Source organism: Tachysurus fulvidraco, chromosome 25 (assembly GCF_022655615.1).
Source record: "Tachysurus fulvidraco isolate hzauxx_2018 chromosome 25, HZAU_PFXX_2.0, whole genome shotgun sequence".
NCBI classification, from domain to species: Eukaryota; Metazoa; Chordata; class Actinopteri; order Siluriformes; family Bagridae; genus Tachysurus; species Tachysurus fulvidraco.
This window is the reverse complement of record NC_062542.1, coordinates 14,063,279-14,083,924: the sequence shown is the minus strand read 5'-3', so window position 1 is coordinate 14,083,924 and position 20,646 is coordinate 14,063,279. Positions and strand designations below refer to the sequence as shown.

The 20,646-nt window shown below is 39.2% G+C and overlaps 1 protein-coding gene across 2 annotated transcripts; it reads right to left on the bottom strand.

Moving 5' to 3' along the window:
- Nucleotides 1-7,239: 7,239 nt before the first annotated feature.
- Nucleotides 7,240-20,558, bottom strand: tnfrsf11a (tumor necrosis factor receptor superfamily, member 11a, NFKB activator). 2 transcript variants are annotated; one of them, XM_027177371.2, is made up of 10 exons: nt 20,331-20,558; nt 15,317-15,395; nt 14,887-15,012; nt 13,789-13,932; nt 12,309-12,393; nt 11,845-11,918; nt 11,653-11,754; nt 11,529-11,578; nt 10,295-11,015; nt 7,240-8,127 (listed from the first exon to the last, which is right to left on the bottom strand). In XM_027177371.2, the coding sequence occupies exons 1-10, from the start codon at nt 20,403-20,405 to the stop codon at nt 8,066-8,068; spliced, it is 1,518 nt and encodes a 505-aa protein (XP_027033172.2). In that variant the 5' UTR covers nt 20,406-20,558; the 3' UTR covers nt 7,240-8,065. The 2 variants fall into 2 exon arrangements, with proteins under 2 accessions (XP_027033172.2, XP_027033142.2); XM_027177341.2 differs by having other exon boundaries at nt 7,240-8,132; nt 20,331-20,557.
- Between the last annotated feature and the right edge of the window lie 88 nt (nt 20,559-20,646).

The window sequence follows — 20,646 nt, the reverse complement described above, 5'->3', positions numbered from 1 at the left end:
CATCGAGGCAGGATACACCCTGGACGGAGTGCCAACCGATCACAGGACACACACACACTCTCATTCATTCACGCATTCAAACACTACGGACAATTTTCCAGAGATGCCAATCAACCTACCATGCATGTCTTTGGACCGGGGGAGGAAACCGGAGTACCCGGAGGAAACCCCTGAGGCACGGGGAGAACATGCAAACTCCACACACACAAGGCAGAGGTGGGAATCGAACCCCGACCCTGGAGGTGTGAGGCGAACGTGCTACCCACAAAGCCACCGTGCCCCCCTGCTTTAGTAACATGTTAACATAATAACATTTTGGGTGAAAAATATTGTGACATTTCACGAGACATTTTTGTTATTTTTTTTCTTTTTTTCTTTGAAGGAAAAAATATAGATTTGTATATGTGAAATCATAATCATGGAGTGGATTTGTTGCAGAAAATATTAAACCGAACCTATTGCATCATCATCTCGACATCTCACAACGGGCCAACATTTAGCTGTTCTGCTACATTAAAAGTAATTTTCTCCATCATGCTATTATTTCTAAACATCTCTCTCAGTTACTTTGAAGTGCACGACTCATACCCACTTGTGGACCAACAGAGCGTGAAACTGGCTATCAATAGAAGAAATAGACTGCAGTGATGTTCAACATTAGCAGCAATTCAGCCTGATAGAACATGTGATAGAACATAATTAGTCTTTGATGACTCTGAATGCTACAGAGCATTTTTAATAACCGAATAGCATCTTTATTTGCACAGGGTATTAACCAGGAAAAAAAAAAGGCCCCACTGACTGGTTTTCCCATAGACCCTTTTTTTTTATTAGACTGATTGAAATTCAATTGTACAGCTCCACATGGAGGGATCGAGCTCTCGCTGATGAATCAATGGCTGCCTGCTGACTCCGGTGTTTAATGTGGGCCAAATTAAAATAGCCCAATATATCTGCAGAGTCAAATATATGTTACCGTACAGTCAGTAGAGCCCATTAGAGGATCATATTTTATGCTGTTAATAATATAAAAAAAATTAATTTATTCATCAGTAACAATTTTATTCTGGTGGAAACAAAGTGCACACACACACACACACACACGCACACACACACACACACACACACACACACACACACACACACACACACACACACACACACACACACACACACACACACACACACACAGCTAATGGCTATTTACCATAGCCAATCCACCAAGTGTCATGTTGAGGAAACAGTTTAGAGGAAACTAGAGAACCTAGATGATGCTCACACAAAACATTTGATACAGACAGTAATCCAAACTCAGGGGTTTTCACGTCAGCTGTTACAAAAGATAGTCAGAAGGCGACCTTCTGAAGTTCTTGTGTTAAGGTTGTCCCCTTTAGGAAGCCCTTAAAGCCTTCAAGCAAATTGTTTCCATATCAGAAATACTTCCAAGAAAGAACATTTTAATAAGAGTTAAAGGTTGAGGACAAGATTGACGAAACCCTTTTATTAAAAACAATTGACAGTAGTGTCTTTATGGATGTTGTAGGAGAACAGGAGAGCTGTGGTTGGTAGACACTGCCCTCTTATGCCCACTACTATTAACACAACCGGATATAAAGACCCAGCTCTGTTCTGCTATGGGGGCAACTATGTATTAATTGATTGATCAATTGATCAATTGATCTATTTATCTATTTATTTATTTATTTATTTATTTACTTACTTATTTACTTTTTAAATTTACTTATTTGCTTTTTTTTTCTCTTTATATTTTGCTCTCATGCTTTAATTCAGTTTAGAGCAATGAGACACCACAAATCAATACAATGTTCTTTAGACTGATCTTTTCTCCCTTTAGAAAACCTTATCCATCCTCATGGGAGTAATGATCACACCCATGAAAAAAGTGTTTTACTGTGTTGTTTAATTGTCCAGTAGGTGGCGCAGGTATGCTGTCGGCTGTTGTCAATGTTGTCGGCTTATAAATACAAGACTTGAGAGAGAGAGAGAGAGAGAGAGAGAGAGAGAGAGAGAGAGAGAGAGAGAGAGAGATGTTGATCGAACAAATAGGTACAGGCCAAATTTATAGGAACTGGACAGATTATTAGGTACAGGGCAAATTATTGGGAACATGCCAGTTTATTAGGAACAGGTCAGAAATATCGAATAGTTCAAGTTTATTAGGTCAATTTTGCTAAAATACGGTGTCATAAAGGCAGTAAATACAAAATGACTTAAACACAGGAGCTTATAAACAGTGCTAAACTGATTAGTAATTAAATAGAAAATTTAATGGGAATTTTTAAGCCGCCTGTATGCAAAAAAATAAAATCACACAAAGGCTCCATTAAGGAAAGCTGAAGAAATAATCTTTAATGATCTGTAACTATTTAAACTTTGGCATATTTTGTTTTATCAATTTTTGATTTTTTATTTATTTTTATTTATTTTTTTGGAAGCCCTTAACCCCTTGTTGTTCTAAAGCACAAAAAGCACAAAAACTATGCATGTATCACCACTTGACATCACCACTCTTAATTTGACAATAAATAAAATTATTTTTCAGACCTCCTGCAATTACGCTACAGACCACTAGGGGTCCGCATAGACCTGGTTGAGTTACACTGAATTAAAAGATGCAGTCGTGTGCATTAGCAAACACTGTGTGTGATTATTATTATTATTATTATTATTATTATTATTATTATTATTATTAATAATAATAATAATAATAATAATAATAATAATAATAATAATAATAATAATGAAAACTGCACTCCAACAAAGCTTTCAGTGTATACACTCAAGCCCTTAAGACCATTTTATCATCTTAACTGACGTTTGTTAAATGATAGAAAGATAGCCATTAGAGTTAACATGGCTTTTTGAGCAGAATTTACATCAACATGATTTTCTGTTATACCTGGATGCACTAATGGCTTATGTTTCTCTCAGACAGGAAGCAGTTTGTGAGGCTAGGAGGTCATATGTCCGGCTTTTATCCACTCTTTACTAGGGCTCTACAAGTGTGTGATCCCTGCTGCTTTTCTTACTATTCACAAATGACTGCATGTCTGGTGTCATGTCTGTTAAGACACAACGATGTTTGGCCTCATTTCCAACAATAAAGAGTCATCTGTTGACCAGACGTGGTATATCTTACAACCAGTGGATATATGTATAAATCAAATTAGAGCAATTTTCAGTTTCAGACTAACACATTCATTTGTCAGTTTGTTAAGAAGCATGATTCGAGTGTTAAGACTAGGTCTCAGCCACATTATTTAAGAGTGCTTGAGAGGTATCTGAACCTAGTTAGGAGTAACAAGATGGCAGCAGAGAGGCAAAGTCCATGCACTTTCAGACCAAAGTAAGAATTAGTTTGAATTTGGATACAGAAAAATCTCAAAGTATTTTTATTGTTACTGACCAAAAAAAAATTTGATGCCTTCTCCTACACCACAGTTTGGTTTTATACTTGAATCTATTTTTTAGCATATTTCTATCTCTTAATACAGCTGGGAGTGCAATGTACTGTAGAATGACGTAATTCATCATCTAAATTACTTAATTTAAGTTTATGGCTTTTCTCAGATGCCCTTTACAGTGGAGGGTTAAGAGCCTTGCTCAAGAGCCTAGTAGTAGCATCATTTGAACTAGTCTCAATCAGTAGTCCAACATCTTACCCACTGAGCTTCCACTGAGATACAAGTCATGCTGTCTTGAAACTCGTAATTAAATGGTGTGCAAATTGTTGTAAAATATAAGCTGCCAGAAACGGAATGGTAAGAAGATCATCTTGCCTCACCCTCCCTACACACAAACTAATACTTACCACCACCAAAAAAAAAAATTCATCTGGAAAGTGCATTCTGTCAGAATAAACACGATCCACATCACCAAAAAAATGCTTCTTTCCAAGCAGCTATCAACAGACCCATGCACCACACCCACTCCCTGAATGTTCTGCACTGACATCACTTTAAAATTAAGCAGCAGCTTTGGACATTAAAAAAAAAATCCTTAAATAATCCTTACTAATGCAAATTCCTTGTCCATGTACAGTACACATGCTTGGCAGAATAAAGGTATTTGAAAAAGTAGGAATGAGTGTGTGAAGGTGTGTGTGGTTGTGCCCTGTGTTACACCAGCATGGCTGATCATCCGTGGCTAGACTATGACCCAGTTCATATGGATTAATTCATTAATTACTGACAGATCAATTAACATTCTTTAGCACTGCAGTGTGTTTGTTGTTCCTTATAAATCCCATTCAATTCTAAACAATTAGTCTGTTCTTTTTTCTAATCTTCCACTTTTATCCAAAGCCATATTTCCTACAGTACATACACGAGGTTACATGTTGATTTGTGCTGTGTTCCACCTTTCTAGCTTGTTTTTATTTTTCATTTCTCAAAGGGCTTTTCAAGTCTTCAGGTCACTAGCGGTGTCATGAAAACAAACACAGCCTGCTTTTAGCTTTGCTTTGAATACCTGTGGTTTAGTGTATTTACTGGTGTTTCTGTGTGATTTGTGTGTCTCCGAGCCTCCACCCATTTTACAAGCTCTGAAGAGTCAATAGTGAATCTGTACGTAGGCCCTCGTGGGATTATAGCTCGTCTCACAGTTTATGATCCTTCACCTCAGTTTTTATGGAATTTGGACCTTCATTTAGATGAAGCATCAAACCTGTGTGGATCCTGAGGCATCTAAAGATGAATCAGCTTCAGTTGGACTCTGCTACAGACATTCTAACAGGAGATGCCTACTACATGTGGACTTTAAAAACAACAAACTCATCATCGATACACAATTGTCGGACTGTATATTTATAATCACACCATCCAGTGACATTCAAATGAAGATGAGGTTCACTTTTAAGTCTGGTTCCTCTCAAGATTTCTTCCTCTTCCATCTAAGGGAGTTTTTCCTCACCACAGTCTCCTCAGTCATCTCAGGCTTATTCATTGGGGATAAATACAAACACATATAAGTCTAATATTAATCTTAAATTTCTCTATTAAATTAATTTTCATACAATATTACATTTTTTGGGGAGCATGGTGGCTTAGTGGTTAGCACATTCGCCTCACACCTCCAGGGTTGGAGGTTCGATTCCCCGTGCCTCGGGGGTTTCCTCCGGGTACTCCGGTTTCCTCCAGCGGTCCAAAGACATGCATGGTAGGTTGATTGGCATCTCTGGAAAATTGTCCGTAGTGTGTGAGTGTGTGAGTGAATGAGAGTGTGTGTGTGTGTGCCCTGTGATGGGTTGGCACTCCATCCAGGGTGTATCCTGCCTCGATGCCCGATGACGCCTGAGATAGGCACAGGCTCCCCGTGACCCGAGAAGTTCGGATAAGCGGTAGAAAATGAATGAATGAATGAATAAATTACATTTTTTTTGTCTCATGTTCTGTAAAGCTGATTTGAGACAATGTCCATTGTTGAAAAGCTCTATAGAAATAAAATTCAATTGAATTGAATTTGAATTTGTAGTAGAAGTCTCCCGTGTCCAGTAAGTTTTCTTGATAACATGTCTATGATGACTATGTCTATGACTCTGTACATTCACACAAATCCTCCAGCATACTTACTCAGGCTCTCCTATACTGTACACCTCATCTTCTCACTCCTGTCCTCCGATACACCCAGATCTCTGTCCTCTTCCCTTTCTTTCTCTCAGAACTCCTCTGACCGTCTTTATCTCTTTAACCTTTTTTTTTTAAAACTCTAACACAAGAACATTTCCATCAACAAAGTGTGCTGTAAAAAATCCGGTAGTTTCCACACAAGCGTCATCAGCACCCATGTTTCCAGATCAGGATTTCTCCCTGACACACGATCCAAATATGATGTGTTTGGACATGGGGAGCATCTGGGGAAAAAAAAAAGGATGAGCGTTGACCCCAGACTTGATCTTTAGAGCTCAAAGCTACGGTTATAAGCTACCTGAGATTACCACAGAAGACTCATTTACAGTGATATCTTGGGACCAGTAGACTTTACACAAAGCTGATCTTAAGTGAAATTTATGAAGATGCAGTTTTCCTGTGCTGGAGCGAGACTTTATTCGTCGAGGATAGTGGGCATGATTTATGCGGGACAATATAACTTGATAAATTATAAATTGATCTTATGTTTTATAATGTCGTTTAAGTAATTCATTCAGTGTTTGAGTTGCCATTGTGTGAGATCTGAGACATTAGAAGCTTCATCCTTGCCTTACGGTCTGAATCACCTTTCAGTAGACAGAGTCAATTTTGTGACTACTTTAGCTGCAGATTTTACATAGTATACTGTACTGTACCTTCTGTAGCTTCACCTAGAATCGTATAATCCTTTTAAGTTATAAACATACTCTATATCTTTCTTTATGCATAAGCATATACATTAAGTCTAGTCAAGAATATACTCATGTCTTTAGTACATGATCTATCATGAGGAACATCTAGCAGTTTAGGCATTTAGTGCATCAGGTTCCAACCCTGGTCCTGGAGAACCTCTGTTTTTAATGTTTCCCCTGCTATTTATCACACCCTGAGAGTCAAGGACAAGGACCCACTAGCATTCAAGACCATAACACTGGGTATTCACCAGATACAGTATTGAACACCGGTGTGATGTCAGTAGACAAACCACCACCACCCCCATTCGTGTGCTGGGGACGCCTGCGGTCACTAGTCGTAAATTTCAGCTTGACCACCTGGAACTAAACAGCTCTCATTCGGTCACTCTACTGTCCAGCACACTAGATGGCAGGCTGTCTCTATTCCTTTATCTTTCTGATTCCACCGCGTGTGCTAATATTTCTCCTAATGCGGACCATATGCTGGTCAGTCATAACTTCCTGTTTTGTCCAAGACAAAAGCATCAGTTTTTGTAGGTTGTTACAGATCCTAGTGGGAACAGTGTGCTGATTGGGTCTTTGCAATCAAGTCAAAGGCTTTTCATGTGGTGAAATGTTTCATGGTGACCTTATGACAGCTGCTCTCCATACACAGCTGTAATTATAGCTGGTTCAGGAAAGAATTTGAGGTTTTACTTCATATTCAATTAGCAGGGCTTGCACTGTAAATAGTTTATCTTAATACAGAAAAAAAGGCTTTGCTGTTGTTTTTGTAAAAAAAAATAATTATATGGATTTCTAGTCTCATATTCTGTAATCATTGTACACACACACACACACACACACACACACACACACACACACACACACACACACACACACATTACACATAGATCTCTATGGCTACACTCCTTTTTATTTCAGTGAAACTGAATTGTCAGGGCGGTGACTAAAAATGCCACCATATAGAACAAACAAACAAATCTAAAGAATATCTGAAAATCATAAAATTCCCTGATCAAAAAGTATATAATATAAAATACATTTTATACAAAAATAAGCAAACTGTCCTGCATGGTTCTTCACATTCAGATTTGAGTTGTTCCTTTTGGTCCATGAAGCGATCTCTCGAGAAGACGTTGTGCTCTAGCTCGCCTTTAAAACAGCTAAGAGCGAAGGGACATCCGGGGACAGGAACACTTTTGTTTGCCCTTCGGAAAGTTCTGCTTTCTCTGGATCTGTGATGATTTTGTTTGGCAGATGTCATTCAGCAGTTTGGCTCCTTGTTCCATTGATCCACTGTGTTTATTTGGCCTGGAAAGTTGTTCTGCAAATTACAGTCTGTGATGTATTTCGATGTAGAATTAACAGACAAATCATCATAGCATTAAAGCATGTAGATGCTGATTCCAAAACAACACGAAACATACTGTATATACAAATATTTAACAAATGCACAGCATTTTTAACAAACAGCACTCTGGATGCTTGGAAAGAAATAGAAGAGGAAAATCAAAGCTTCAGACAGAGAGATTTAACTGAAGGCGCTGGTTTGTCATTTCCTGCACAGGTATATGTCTCTCATGCTCTTCGGTGTGTTGGTAGGATTTGGGCATATTCTGAAAGCCGCATTCGGCCGACTGCTCCTGAACCGGACTGGCGTAAGGCTCTTCGTCTCCGCTGCTCCCCAGTGACGTCTGGCTGACGTACACCATGATAACATCACCCGTGAAGTTCATCACCTGGCCGGTGGAGATGAATGTGGTGTTGTTGTTTCCTGTCACCTGAGCTGGCAAAAAACACACGCAATTCAAATTTTAGATTCTTTTTATCTCTTGGTTGTAGACACACTTTATTTAGATGCTTATTTGTATATGAAACCCCTCCATTGTCCTACAGTGCACTTTTACACTTTTTGTGGAACACTGTTACAACCTGGAACTAAAACTGACTTCCTTCATTTTATTTATTTATTTATTTGTTTATTTGTTTATTTGTTTGTTTGTTTAAATTTTTTGTGGGGGCTTATATTTATCACAATTATTTAACGAATGAAAAATAAATAGATAGATAGATAGATAGATAGATAGATAGATAGATAGATAGATAGATAGATAGATAGATAGATAGATAGATAGATAGATAGATAGATAGATAGATAGATAGACAAACAAACAAATAAATAAACAAATAAATAAAACACATAGGCATTTTTAATGAGGTGATTATTTATGCTGAGACATTTACAGACTCGAGGACAGTTGTAATGTATGCTTGGTTAGGATGTATTTTATCACACTAATTTTATTTGTGGTATTTTTTTTAATAATGTCAACATTTTTCATTCAAAATGTGCAAATGGTTTGATGAATAAGCTGACTAAGCTTATCTGCTATGCTTACAGCTCATTTCTCTTTTCAAACTGTTGCAACAACATTGGAAGCACATAATCATGTAGTGTGTCCTGGTACTGTATGCCGTAGCTTTCTCGTTTCCTTTCCATGAACCTAAAAGGCCGAAGCTGTTCCAGCATGTCAGTGCTCCTGTGCACTAAGCTAAGACATGTTGTGTTAAGGTTGGTGTGAAAGAACTCCTACACCGAGACGTCTGCTGACTCAACCCCACTAACACCCTCGGGATGAAGTGGAACACAAGACTCTACTCTAGATATCATCATCCTACATCAAGACCCGATCTCACTAATGCTCTTGCGGATGATTGGGTGGAAATGGGCAAAAAGTCTCTAGTGGAAAGCCTTCCCAGAAGTTTGGAGTTCATTATAACAGAAATAATGGACTATATCTGCAAAGGCAATTACAAAAAGCACATTTAGGTGTGATGATCAGTTGTGTACAAAAACCATTGCTTTGGAATATTGTGAAATCTGTGGGTAGTCTGTAAAATACGGCACTAAAGTTTTCCTTTCCTGGAGTCAAAGCCGTATTAAACATGCACCATGCTGGCATGTGGTAATAACAATGATTTGCATCTCGTGCCAACATGTCACCACTGTTAGGCTCAGACGTCACATTAAACCATTGGCACAATCCGATTTTTATCATTCGAGGAAGGAAAAAAGCCGCTGAACGTAATTTGTGCCTATCTGTGTACTGTACATTTCACGCCTGCCTCTACATCCGTTACTTCAAACATCAGCTCTTAGTTAGCAGAAGATATATTTGGATCTTCTGGGTTAAAAAAATATACATAGTTTCCTTCCGCCGAGCACGTCGACAGAATTTTAGACAAGTTCCCTAAATAGGGTGGATTATTTTACTTCAGCAGGCACACGACAGAGAGACAGACTGGCAGTGAATCATTCTTCATACATCTTTTACTCATTAAGCCATGATTTATCACGTGCCAGAGCCCCGCTGACCACGTTGGCAAGGCTTGTTTTTTTTTGTTTTTTTACCAGTGCTGTTTACTGGAAAATCATTTATGGAGGAGCCGTGTTTATTTAATAATATATCACTTAATATGCTCTAAAAGGATGTATTAAAAAGGACTGTCAAGAAAAGAACAAAACCCTGTGATTCCTTTACGGTTTTCTTTCCGCAACGATTCCACTTAAAACACCACAAATCCTACACTATGGAGTGAAGTTAGTTAATGTTATGGGAAAAGGGGTGTTTATCATATCATACTTTAGGCCATATATATTGCGAAAAAATATACAGTAAACTGCACCAATAAATCACGCTGCCCCTATGACAGCAAACAGGACAGTTAATGACATGGTTGCCAGACTCACTATTTTTAAACCAAACTGATGTGTGAATTTTTAAAGTAGCATAAATGTTTCTTTTAATTTATCTTGAGGTGATGTGGTTATTAATGAAGTCCTTCCCCGATAAAATCTAACGTCACGAGTCAGTGTAGTGCAACAACAATTGAAATTTCACCATTTCATCACCTGGATGTTTTTATATCTACAGCAAACAGCCTTACCACAGGTAAGAGCAGCCTCAGAGCTCTGGCTTTGGATTTCCAAATCCACATCAGTTTTGGGCTGGTTTTTATCTGCGCTGGAGATAAGCAAGAGCCCCTGGTTGTTGCTTGGGCTAAGAGATGATAGCACGACAGTGGAATCGATGCTGCAACATTGCGGTTCTTTCCTGTCAAATGTGCTTGTGTCACTTTGTATATCCCTGACCTCTGACGTGGCCTCCTTCCCGGCTGCACTGCTGTAGTCCAAGTAGAGCTCCTGAGAGCCTTGCAGGCATCCAGGAAGGCTCTCAGTGTAGCAGTTCCCACACAGAGGAGACTCTTTCAGGCTCACTTCGCCTTCCTTCCTCGGTTGGGCGACCACGTTCTCCCCCTGAGCACAGGAGCAGCAGCCGGCCAGGCCTGTAGCCACCAGCTCACTGCAATCCTCGTTCTCTCCCACCTCCATCGGCTCCTTCATGATCAAGCAGCTGCAGGAGCTGCCAGGAAGCGGAGAACCTGGACCCTCAGAGCCCTCGCTGGAGCTGCCTGATGACCCATCGGCCTGATCCCGTTCCAGCTGAGAAGAATGTGTGGTTTTCTTGTTTCCTTGAGCCTTGTCTAGGCCAAGGGAATCACAATTGGCTTTGGAGCACATGCTCAGATATTCTGTGGTTCCTTCATCCCCCTGAGCCGTGATCTCGTACAGGGGGCGGTTGCTATGGTACGGTGGTGTTAGTGTTTCCTGGGGATGGACAGAGAAATAGTTATGAAAAACTTTTATTTTTAGCAAGATACATAAAATAAACCTAAAAAAAAGAACTATATTAATCGTTGCTAAGGTGAAGCTTTCTATAACATCACGATATCTCGTGTCATGGACATTCCATCACAATAAATGACACTAGAAATGGATAAATAAAAATAAAAATACAAATATCGTACTGGCGAATTGCTCTGATATAAAAGGGAACAAAATGTTCTTTTATAGTCTCGTGTAACTTAAATGCATTGTAGACAACAGTGTGCTTTTAATGTTGAGGCAACAGTTTGAGGAAGGAGCACACATGAGTGTGATGGGTCAAGGGTTCACGCCAGTTTCCTTCTCTTTTGTGGAGAACCTTTAAAAATGTGTGATTTACCAATCAGATAGCTCGGATCTAATGAGACACTGTTAGCTTCTGCCTGTTAAATGATTAATCGACTGATAGACATCGTATAAAATCTGAGCCACGATTTTTGCATCTTGTTTACTTACTTGTTGGATTCTGCTCTGTTTAATATTCTGGACACAGGTTTGTAGATTAACTGTGAAAAAAAAAAACATCAGCAGCAGCACAGAATGAAAATGTCAAATAAAAGCGTTTCTCAACCAATCGTACCTGAGAGGATGTTAATTTTTTCCTTGTAGCAGGAAAGAATCACTGCAAATATGACGATTATGGCACAGGGTATTGCCACAATGACCCACCATGTCGAAGGCTCTAAAGAGCGAATGCAGAAAATATAGATTAAAACCTGCATATATCTCATTTCCTTACTGCTGCGTTAAACAAACATGGTAGATCACGTACCAGAAGGCGGTCCACACACCACATCTGCTTCAGCGCTGCCCGGCTTTTCCTCAGTCTTGCTAATGGCTTTACAGCTGAAAACAGATCAGACTTATCAGCACAGGACCCTTCAGCAAAAACTGCCACTTCTTTTTTTTTATCAGTCTCGATCGTTCCACATACGGTTACCACAAAAATGGTCGACTAAGGAAAATAAGCTCTTTCCAAGGGAAGTGGTGGAGAAATTAGTCATACTACCGCAGTGTGGTAAGACTGCGGGGGCTTTTAAAGCGCCTGTGACCTGAGAGCACCGCCAGAAAAACGGCACTCGTGAGAATGAGAGCTGTAACTGCACAAATGAACCTTGTGTGTGTGTGTGTGTGTGTATATGATTCTGTGTGTGTGTCTGCAAAACATCATTTTAAAGCACAGGCTACTGACTGCAGTTAATTCGAACATCTCCAATGGCTCGACACGTTACTCACTCTGTCCATTTCTTGCATGCTTCTGCTGAGTTGGAATCAGAGAAATATCCATAGTCGCATTCCTTACATGACTGTTTGCCAGGTTCTTAAATTACAAAGCAGAGAAAAATAACAAAGCAGAAAGATATTAATGTACTTTTTAAGACACAACATCATGGTTTAACCACATAAACTGAGAGCATGTTATTCATCTTAAAGCAAATTTTCAGTAAGTACCATAAAAAACTGAATAACTACAGGAATACTAATGGGGAAGGAATGTAGTTACAAAAAATGACGAGGTTGACGGGCAGTAGGACCAGATACAATATCTACTACTTTAGGATTGTCCATTTTCACCAGTAACACCGCAGTATGTAAATACACGTTACTAGACTAGAAAAGGTTAAAATCTTCCTAAAACTGGGGGATGTGGTAGCTCAGTGGTTAAGGCATTGGACTGCTGATCAGAAGGTCATAAGTTTGAATCCAAGGTCCACCAATCTGCCACTGCTGGGCCCCTGAGCAAGGCCCTTAACCCTCAATTGCTCAGTTGTATAAAAACGTAAGTCACTCTGGATGCCAAATGTAAAATGTGTCTGTTTATTTCCTTAGCAGCATCTTTGATAGTAGTTTTGGCCACAAGGTTGATATATATACTGTATATATATATATGTGTGCAGGTTCTAATGATCATTACACAACAACTTTAGACAGGAACTTCTAAACTCGACGCACTACAAAAACAGATTATAATAAGTGTTAAATTGTTCATTTGGTTCAGTTTATTTCCCCTTTTTGGAAGTCTCACCTGTAAACACTGTGTCACTGTTAGAGAAAATGCTAGAAGTTTTTTCATCACGGTAAAATGTTCACGATGGACGACTTCGTGTGTGAGAAAATAAGGCTGTGTGTACAGCTTGTATAGACGATACACGACATTACACAGAACTACAAATATATAAAGTAAAAAGAATAAAGAATGAATTGAAAGATAGAAAGAGAGAAAGAGATATTGATAGACTTGGAAAATTGCTGTGATATAAGAAAAACAAACTCGTCACGATGTGCTGTTATTGTTGTTGTATTGTACGAACAAGCTTTAGATCTAATCTAATTAAAATCTGTATAATTAAAGGATCGAGTCGAATTAACCTTCACATAGTTAAAAACATTTCATATCTTTATCACCACTGATAAAATGCATAAGATCATCCAAACGAATGATATCGCACGCCATCGGTACGACGAAATCTCAACATCTGTACACTATGGTAACATCTCCTAGTTTGTGTCAAACCACAAACCACAGCAAGCCACCAATTCACCGAGTTTGTAATTATGAGTCATTTATTTTGAGTCACATCGATCCTTTTATGCTGGAAAAGAACCAAAATCAGCGCTAGTAGTTTGTGGAGTAGTTCAAGGCACTCATTTGTCAGTGTATCAAGAAAAGTAACTAATAACATTTGAGTTGGATGCAATGTGCATAAGGTCTTACCCCCTGCGAGTCCTTGGCCTGGAGGACAGGGTTTGATTTTATCACAGAACTCGCAGTAGGTGGTGGTACACTGGAAGCCGTCTCTACACCGACACGATTCAAGCTCTGTGTTGCTACTGGGAGTGGGACGAAAAAATCCTTTCCCTGTCACGGAGGGAGAGAGAGAGAGAGAGAGAGAGAGAAAGAGATAAAGAGAGAGAGAGAGAGAGAGAGAGAGAGAGAGAGGGGGGGGGGAGGAAGAGAAAGAGAGAGAGAGAGAGAGGGAGGAAGAGAAAGAGAGAGAGAGGAAGAGAAAGAGAGAGAGAGAAAGGAAGAGAGAGAGAGAGAGAGAGAGAGAGAGAGAGAGAGAGAGAGAGAGAGAGAGCTCTATTATGGCTTTATTTTACTGTTCCCACTTGAAAGTATTGGCACCCCCATTCATTAATATTTGGTGAAGCCTCTAATGGAGGATTTTTTTTGGAGAGTAACTTTTGTCACAGTTTTTTAACAAAGATGGAGTTCGATCTTGACGTTCCTTATAGTTTAAGGGTTGCACCTAGTTTTCAGTCGGGTCCAAACCCCAAAAATCTGGCAATGGCAAAACCTTTTGCTTTGTCTAATGATATCTGAGGTCATCTTGGTGAAAGTTTTTATCTAGTTTCAAGTCATAACCTCCTGGCAGAAGTAACCAGTATGGAGTCTCTTCTCAGAAGCCACTAAACTGGGAGGGAAAAAACCTAAAGCATCAGTGTTCCACTATAATATGTGTTTTTTTGTCTTTTCAACCAATGGCACTGATGGCTTGCATTTACAAAAGGTGTTGTTTTGCGACTCACGTGTCACTTTTCCATTCTGATTGTTCTGACATATTTTTTTAAATATTTATTAATAGAAATTCGGTGTCCTTGCCGTAACCTCATATTTACACTCTGTCCACTTGTTCATAAGGTTTCTGAAATCTATGAGAATTTTTTATTTTATATTGTTACGTCATCTTATTGTGTATAAAGTGTGTGTGTGTGTGGGGGGTTTCAGTTGGAGGCGAATTTTAAAGGGTGGCAATAATTATGGAGCTGATATAGCTTTGAGCCAATGGAATAATAAAGATGAATATCTGACCTTCGTCACAGAACTTCTGTGGAAGACACGCCTCCTCGGTGTTATATTGTGACTGGTACTCGTTCTTCCCACACGGCCGACACTTGGTGTCACTGTCCTCGGTGCAATAAGCAGACAGATATGTTCCTGCGTACAGGAGAAAGACTTAAATGTATTTATCTTGTTGAAGTTGTTCACATAGCTCCTGCATTATTCAGAAGCAGTGCAGAACCACTGAGCTGTTTTGATGAAGCAGAGACTAAACTGAGGTTTTTTTATCCTGGAAAAAGGGTTGTGTGGCTACGTGGGTGTTCCTCTTTTACACACACACACAAATACACACTTCCCCTTCAAATCTCAAAACATTTCAAAGCTTTATTCAAAGCTTTGTTTTGTACCAAAGTATTCAGAGTATTCTATAGCAAATGGAAAGGATTGGAAGATTATTTACCTGGTTTGCACATGCTACAGCATTTCTTGCTTTTCCCGAGGTACTGATTTGGAGCGCATGTTGGTTTGGCGTGTTTTCTCTGCAACAAAAATAATATACGAGTCCATTTACATTTACATTTACAGCATTTGGCAGACGAGTACTAAATGTTCAATCATGGGAATTTAGTCTGATAACCGATTACACTTAAACTGCGATGCTTTTCCTGTGTGTTGAATTCTAAAGCAATGTCATGCGACATCATGTGTCATGTGAGATGTTATACTAGTCGAAATGCGATCCATACGGTCGCTACAAGACCCTTTACAGAACATACACGCTAAACCTCTTTATAGTGTCAGAATCAAGTCTCGTGAGGTTTCCTGAGGTCATGACCTCAGAGAGTGTACGGGGTTTATAGCCACTAACCACTTCCCTGCTGATACCACAAAAACGTGCACAGGTTTTTAGCCGGAGAACAGTTTCGTCAACTAAAATGCAGAGTAGTAACATCCAAACTAAGGCACTGAATCGCCAAGATCAGCAGAAAGCCACGTGTTCCACTTAGTCGACTTTTTTAATGAGCTGCAAACGATATTTGGGTTCGATTCCAGAAACCCGGTTTGTTGTGGCCACGTACCAATGAACTTTGTAATTTAGTTTTATTATTATTATTTTTATACAGTGGTTATCACAGAAATAACAGAAATGATTGAACGACTCTCTAAGCCTCTGCAGACTCGAATTAAATTTACATTCGTTTTTATTTATTTGCCAGAAGCCTTTAACCGAAGCGACTCACGAGTCAAGCCGAATCCGATCAGAGCATAAAGTTAAGAAAGTTAAAAGCTCCAATAATCGCTGGGAGTTGACCTCACAACCTTCAACAACACTCCATGTGATCTTTTGCATCTATACAACATTTGTTAGACTGTATATTTATAATCACACCCCCAGTGTCACCCATATGAGGATGAGGTTCCCCTTGAGTCCGGTTCCTCTCAAGGTTTCTTCCTTACCACCTAAAGGAGTTTTTCTTTGCCACTGCTGCCTGAGTCACCTCAGACTTGCTCATTTGGGATAAATACATACACATTGTGAACTAAATCTATCTAATATTAATCTTGAATTTTGTATTCTATTAATTCTTTATATTATTCTTATAATAACCCTTTGTTCTATGTTCTGTAAAGCTGCTTTGAGACGATGTCAATTGTAAAAAGCGCTATACAAATTAACTTGAATTGAATTGAATCGAATCGAATTTTCTAAAACTTTACAGAAGTGAGTTGTTAGTATTTCCCGATGAATTTTATTTCCACCGGATTGTGGTTTAAACATCTAGAAGAGTAAAAGCACCCTGGAATATTTCTGGAATGAAAGGCTTTCATCCATTTCATCTTATTTCATCCATGGTATTCAAATATTCATTGATGATTTCCACTGTGTTGCATAAATGCATTTTAATTAGTGGTTTTTACATTTACATATCATGTAAATAATTGACGCCATGACCTGAAAAAACAAAATGATTTAGAAAGACAAATCATACAAATCTAAACATATTGATGTTTGTGGCCTCCGGAAAAAAACAACAACTTCTGAGTGGCATTCTGAGTTGCTTTTCTGCTCACCACAAGTTTCTGGCTGCAAAAATGCTGCTTACTCAACGTTCTTATGGTTTTCTTTCTCACATCCATTCTGTGTAACCTCTAGAGACTGTTGCATGTGATACTCCAAGAAATCAGACATTTCTAATCTGAATAAGAAATATGCAAATCTTCCTGATGAGAACCAACGACCATGCCATAAAGATTTTATAGAATTTAAAAGGTAAAGGTAAATATTATAGAATTATTACGTTTGAGTAATAAATTTAAGCAGAAGATGTGTAGAGTTGAGCTGAGAATAGTTGGAAACTTTCTACATCTAATTGTAAAGGGTGAGCTGGATCAATGTATTTAGGCACTTGCAGTATATACAGTATATATACATATATGTGTGTGTGTGTGTGTGTGTGTGTGTGTGTGTGTGTGTGTGTGTGTGTGTGTGTGTGTGTGTGTGTGTGTGTGTGTGTGTGTGTGTGTGTGTGCATACTTTATTTGTATAACAATGAATATTTTTGTGCACTTGCTTTTAATGCAGCACACGTTTAGAGTTTTGTTACAATCTGCGAGTGGACAATGAAGACCTAGTTAAAAATATAAATATATTTGATGGAATTTGTTCCTTGTGTCTTTAGCAATAGTGGGTTCATTAAAATAAATGAACTGTAAAAATGTAAAACCGTAACTGGTATTATACAGTGACCAAAAAATTGTTTTGGAAATTCAAATTGCAAGAATCACAACAATTCCACAGCCATCAGTGGAACTATATGTGAGCAGTAGTGACTCAAGCGGTTAAGGCTCTGCGTTGTTGATTGACGGATTGAGGTTAAAGCCCCAGTACTGCCAAGCTGCCACTGTTGGGCCCTTGAGCGAGGCCCTTAACCCTCTCTGGTCTGGTGGTGCTTTATCATGACTGACCTGATATGACAGGACTGATATGTGACAAAATAAAGGCTTCTATTCAGCCGAGGAAACACTTTCATTGTAGGTACTAAATTAACAACAGGGATGTGGAAGCTTAGTGATTAAGGCATTGGATTATAGAGCAGAAGGTTGTGAGATCAAATCCCAGAACCAACAAACTGCCACTTCTTGGCCCTTGAGCAAAGCCCTTAACCCTCAGTTGCTTAGTTGTATAAAATAAGAATAAATATGTATAAGGATAAGGATAAGGGTGTCTGCCAAATGTAATAAGATCGTGTTTTGATGTATTATACAGTACATAAGCATTAATTTCAGTATAAACATGTCTTAGAAAAATAAATCAGCCTAGAGTGTGTAAAGGTTTGACTGGAAGTGTATATAACAATATAACAACCTCTCTTGTCCAATTGTATGCTTTGTGCTATGATAGCATAAGTATGCCTGGAGACATGTTTCATTGTCTGTGTGGTTTCAGAGCCTGAATTCAAACGAAGCGTGAGAATGGAGACAGGAAACCCAAAGGAATGTCCAGAACTCATTTCTTATCCCTCTGCATCCAACAAGCAGGGTATAACAAGCGACATGAAATATTTTTGTTGACTAAATATATAAGAACATGGTCAGTGACACCCTGAATAATTACATGTTAGAAAATAAGCGTACAACGGTGACTGTTGTCCCAGCATTCAACCGTGTTCAGCTCGTCTTTCCAGAAACCGCTATATCATTTCAATCAATCTTCTGTTACAAACTGGGTGCCATAAGAGAGAGAGAGAGAGAGAGAGAGAGAGAGAGAGAGAGAGAGAGAGAGAGAGAGAGAGAGAGAGAAACACAGAGAGAAGTAGTTTTGTTTGTCAGTATTGGATCTCTTGTTTGAAACAACAGTATTACAGTCATGTCCATCACTCACGCAAGAACAACATGGTGCATTTTAAAAACCAGTTTTCCTCCAACCGCAGATTTTGCATAACCGCTACGGTGAAAGTTTAGACCTACTTAATTTAAAGCCTTGTCTATCAATGCAATGCATGTCTTCTGTTTAATTAAAAATTTAAGACTACTTGCAATGTGCACCTTGTGCTTAATAAACGTGTCAAAACAAAACTTCACTGTGGCCAAACCTTCTCATTCCTGTGAGAATCGCCTTCTCTGAATCGCTTCATCTCTCCGATTCGGTGCCGTCTGTCGAGCACAAGTTCAGACCCGCAGGTCTGTGATGCAACGTTAAGCAAGCTCGCATGCTTTTCCCTCAAGGGTGCAAGAGATAAGCAAATTACACAGCTATTCAGTAACGGGATAAAAAATAAATAAAGAATGAATGAATGGCAATTTGTTTAAGTAACTTTCTAAGACTTTGAAGCTACAGATTTTTGGATCAGGAGATGTTTTTGATGGGGATGTTCATAGTTTTGAACAGCTGGGGGTTTTTGAGTTACAGTTTTATTTTCACAGTAAGCTGTAGACAGTGACAGGTGAATGCAAATTCTTACATTTGATGAGATACTTCAATACTGGAGGCGTGCGTGTCAAAGTGAACACAAGCTTCAGGTCATCCTGGTGTGCAAACGAACATGGCTTAAATGTTTGGAAGGATGGAAAGGTTTAAAGCAGCGGTTCTCAAAGTGACATCTTGGAACCTCAGGCGTTTGTGATTTATTCATTTTTGTGATTTTTGATTTATTCATTTTTTGATTATTTTGTAATTATTAGCTGTTTATGGCTAATTCCTGGACATCTGACCTTTGACCCCCTAGTTTAATGGAGCAAATATAAAAATCTGTACATGTTTATTTGAATCCCAAAGCATTCATTCAGATAAAGAATCCTACTGAGTATGATCGCAAAATCAACCCCCCCCCCCCCCACACACACACACAGACACCCATCCACCCTCACACAAACACCCACACACATACACCCACACACACACTGTAATGGCAAGAAACACTTCCACATGTCAAGTTCCCAAGTTAAAAAATAAATACGCAAAAAAAGAGGCTGAGTGAGACAGAGAGAGAGAGAGAGAGAGAGAGAGAGAGAGAGAGAGAGAGAGAGAGAGAGAGACAGAGAGACAGAGACAGAGACACAGAGTTAGAGACACAGAGAGAGAGAGAGAGAGAGAGAGAGAGAGACAGAGAGAGAGAGACAGAGATAGAGACACAGAGAGAGAGAGAGAGAGAGAGAGAGAGAGAGAGAGAGAGAGAGAGAGAGAGAGAGAGAGAGAGAGAGAGAGACAGAGACAGAGAGACAGAGACAGAGAGACTAACAGAGAGATCTGGACTCATTTACAGCCTGTGGTTGGATCTGGATGTAAACCAACATCCACTGATTCCAGTAAAACAGTGCAAACAGCTCTGCACTTTAACTCCTTGTAATGACCATCTCCATCATCTAATGATCTCTGACAGAAATCCACGTGATTAAGCACAGATCATGAAGCACACATAGCACATGAGGCTAATATGCATGAAAAATAATGAACAAAAAATGAAGAATATTACCTGGATACATAAGGCAAAGACCAGGCAGTAGATCCAACCTCGAAATATCCAACTGGTGGAGAAATAAGCTCTCATGATGTGTGTGTAGTTAATACAGTGACCAAGTGAGATGTGTTTGTTCTCTCCCAGGCTTCTGCTCCGTGTGTGTGTTTGTGTGTGTGTGACAGGATGCCCTTAAAGTATGTTCAACTCCCACATACAGTGGGAACTTCACTATACAAACTCAGAGCTGCTTCTCTTTCCTCTAACAGCTAGAAGGGGAGGGGCAGAACTGTAAGTAGGCGTTATGTGGGCGGGCCCCATTCTGAACCACTTT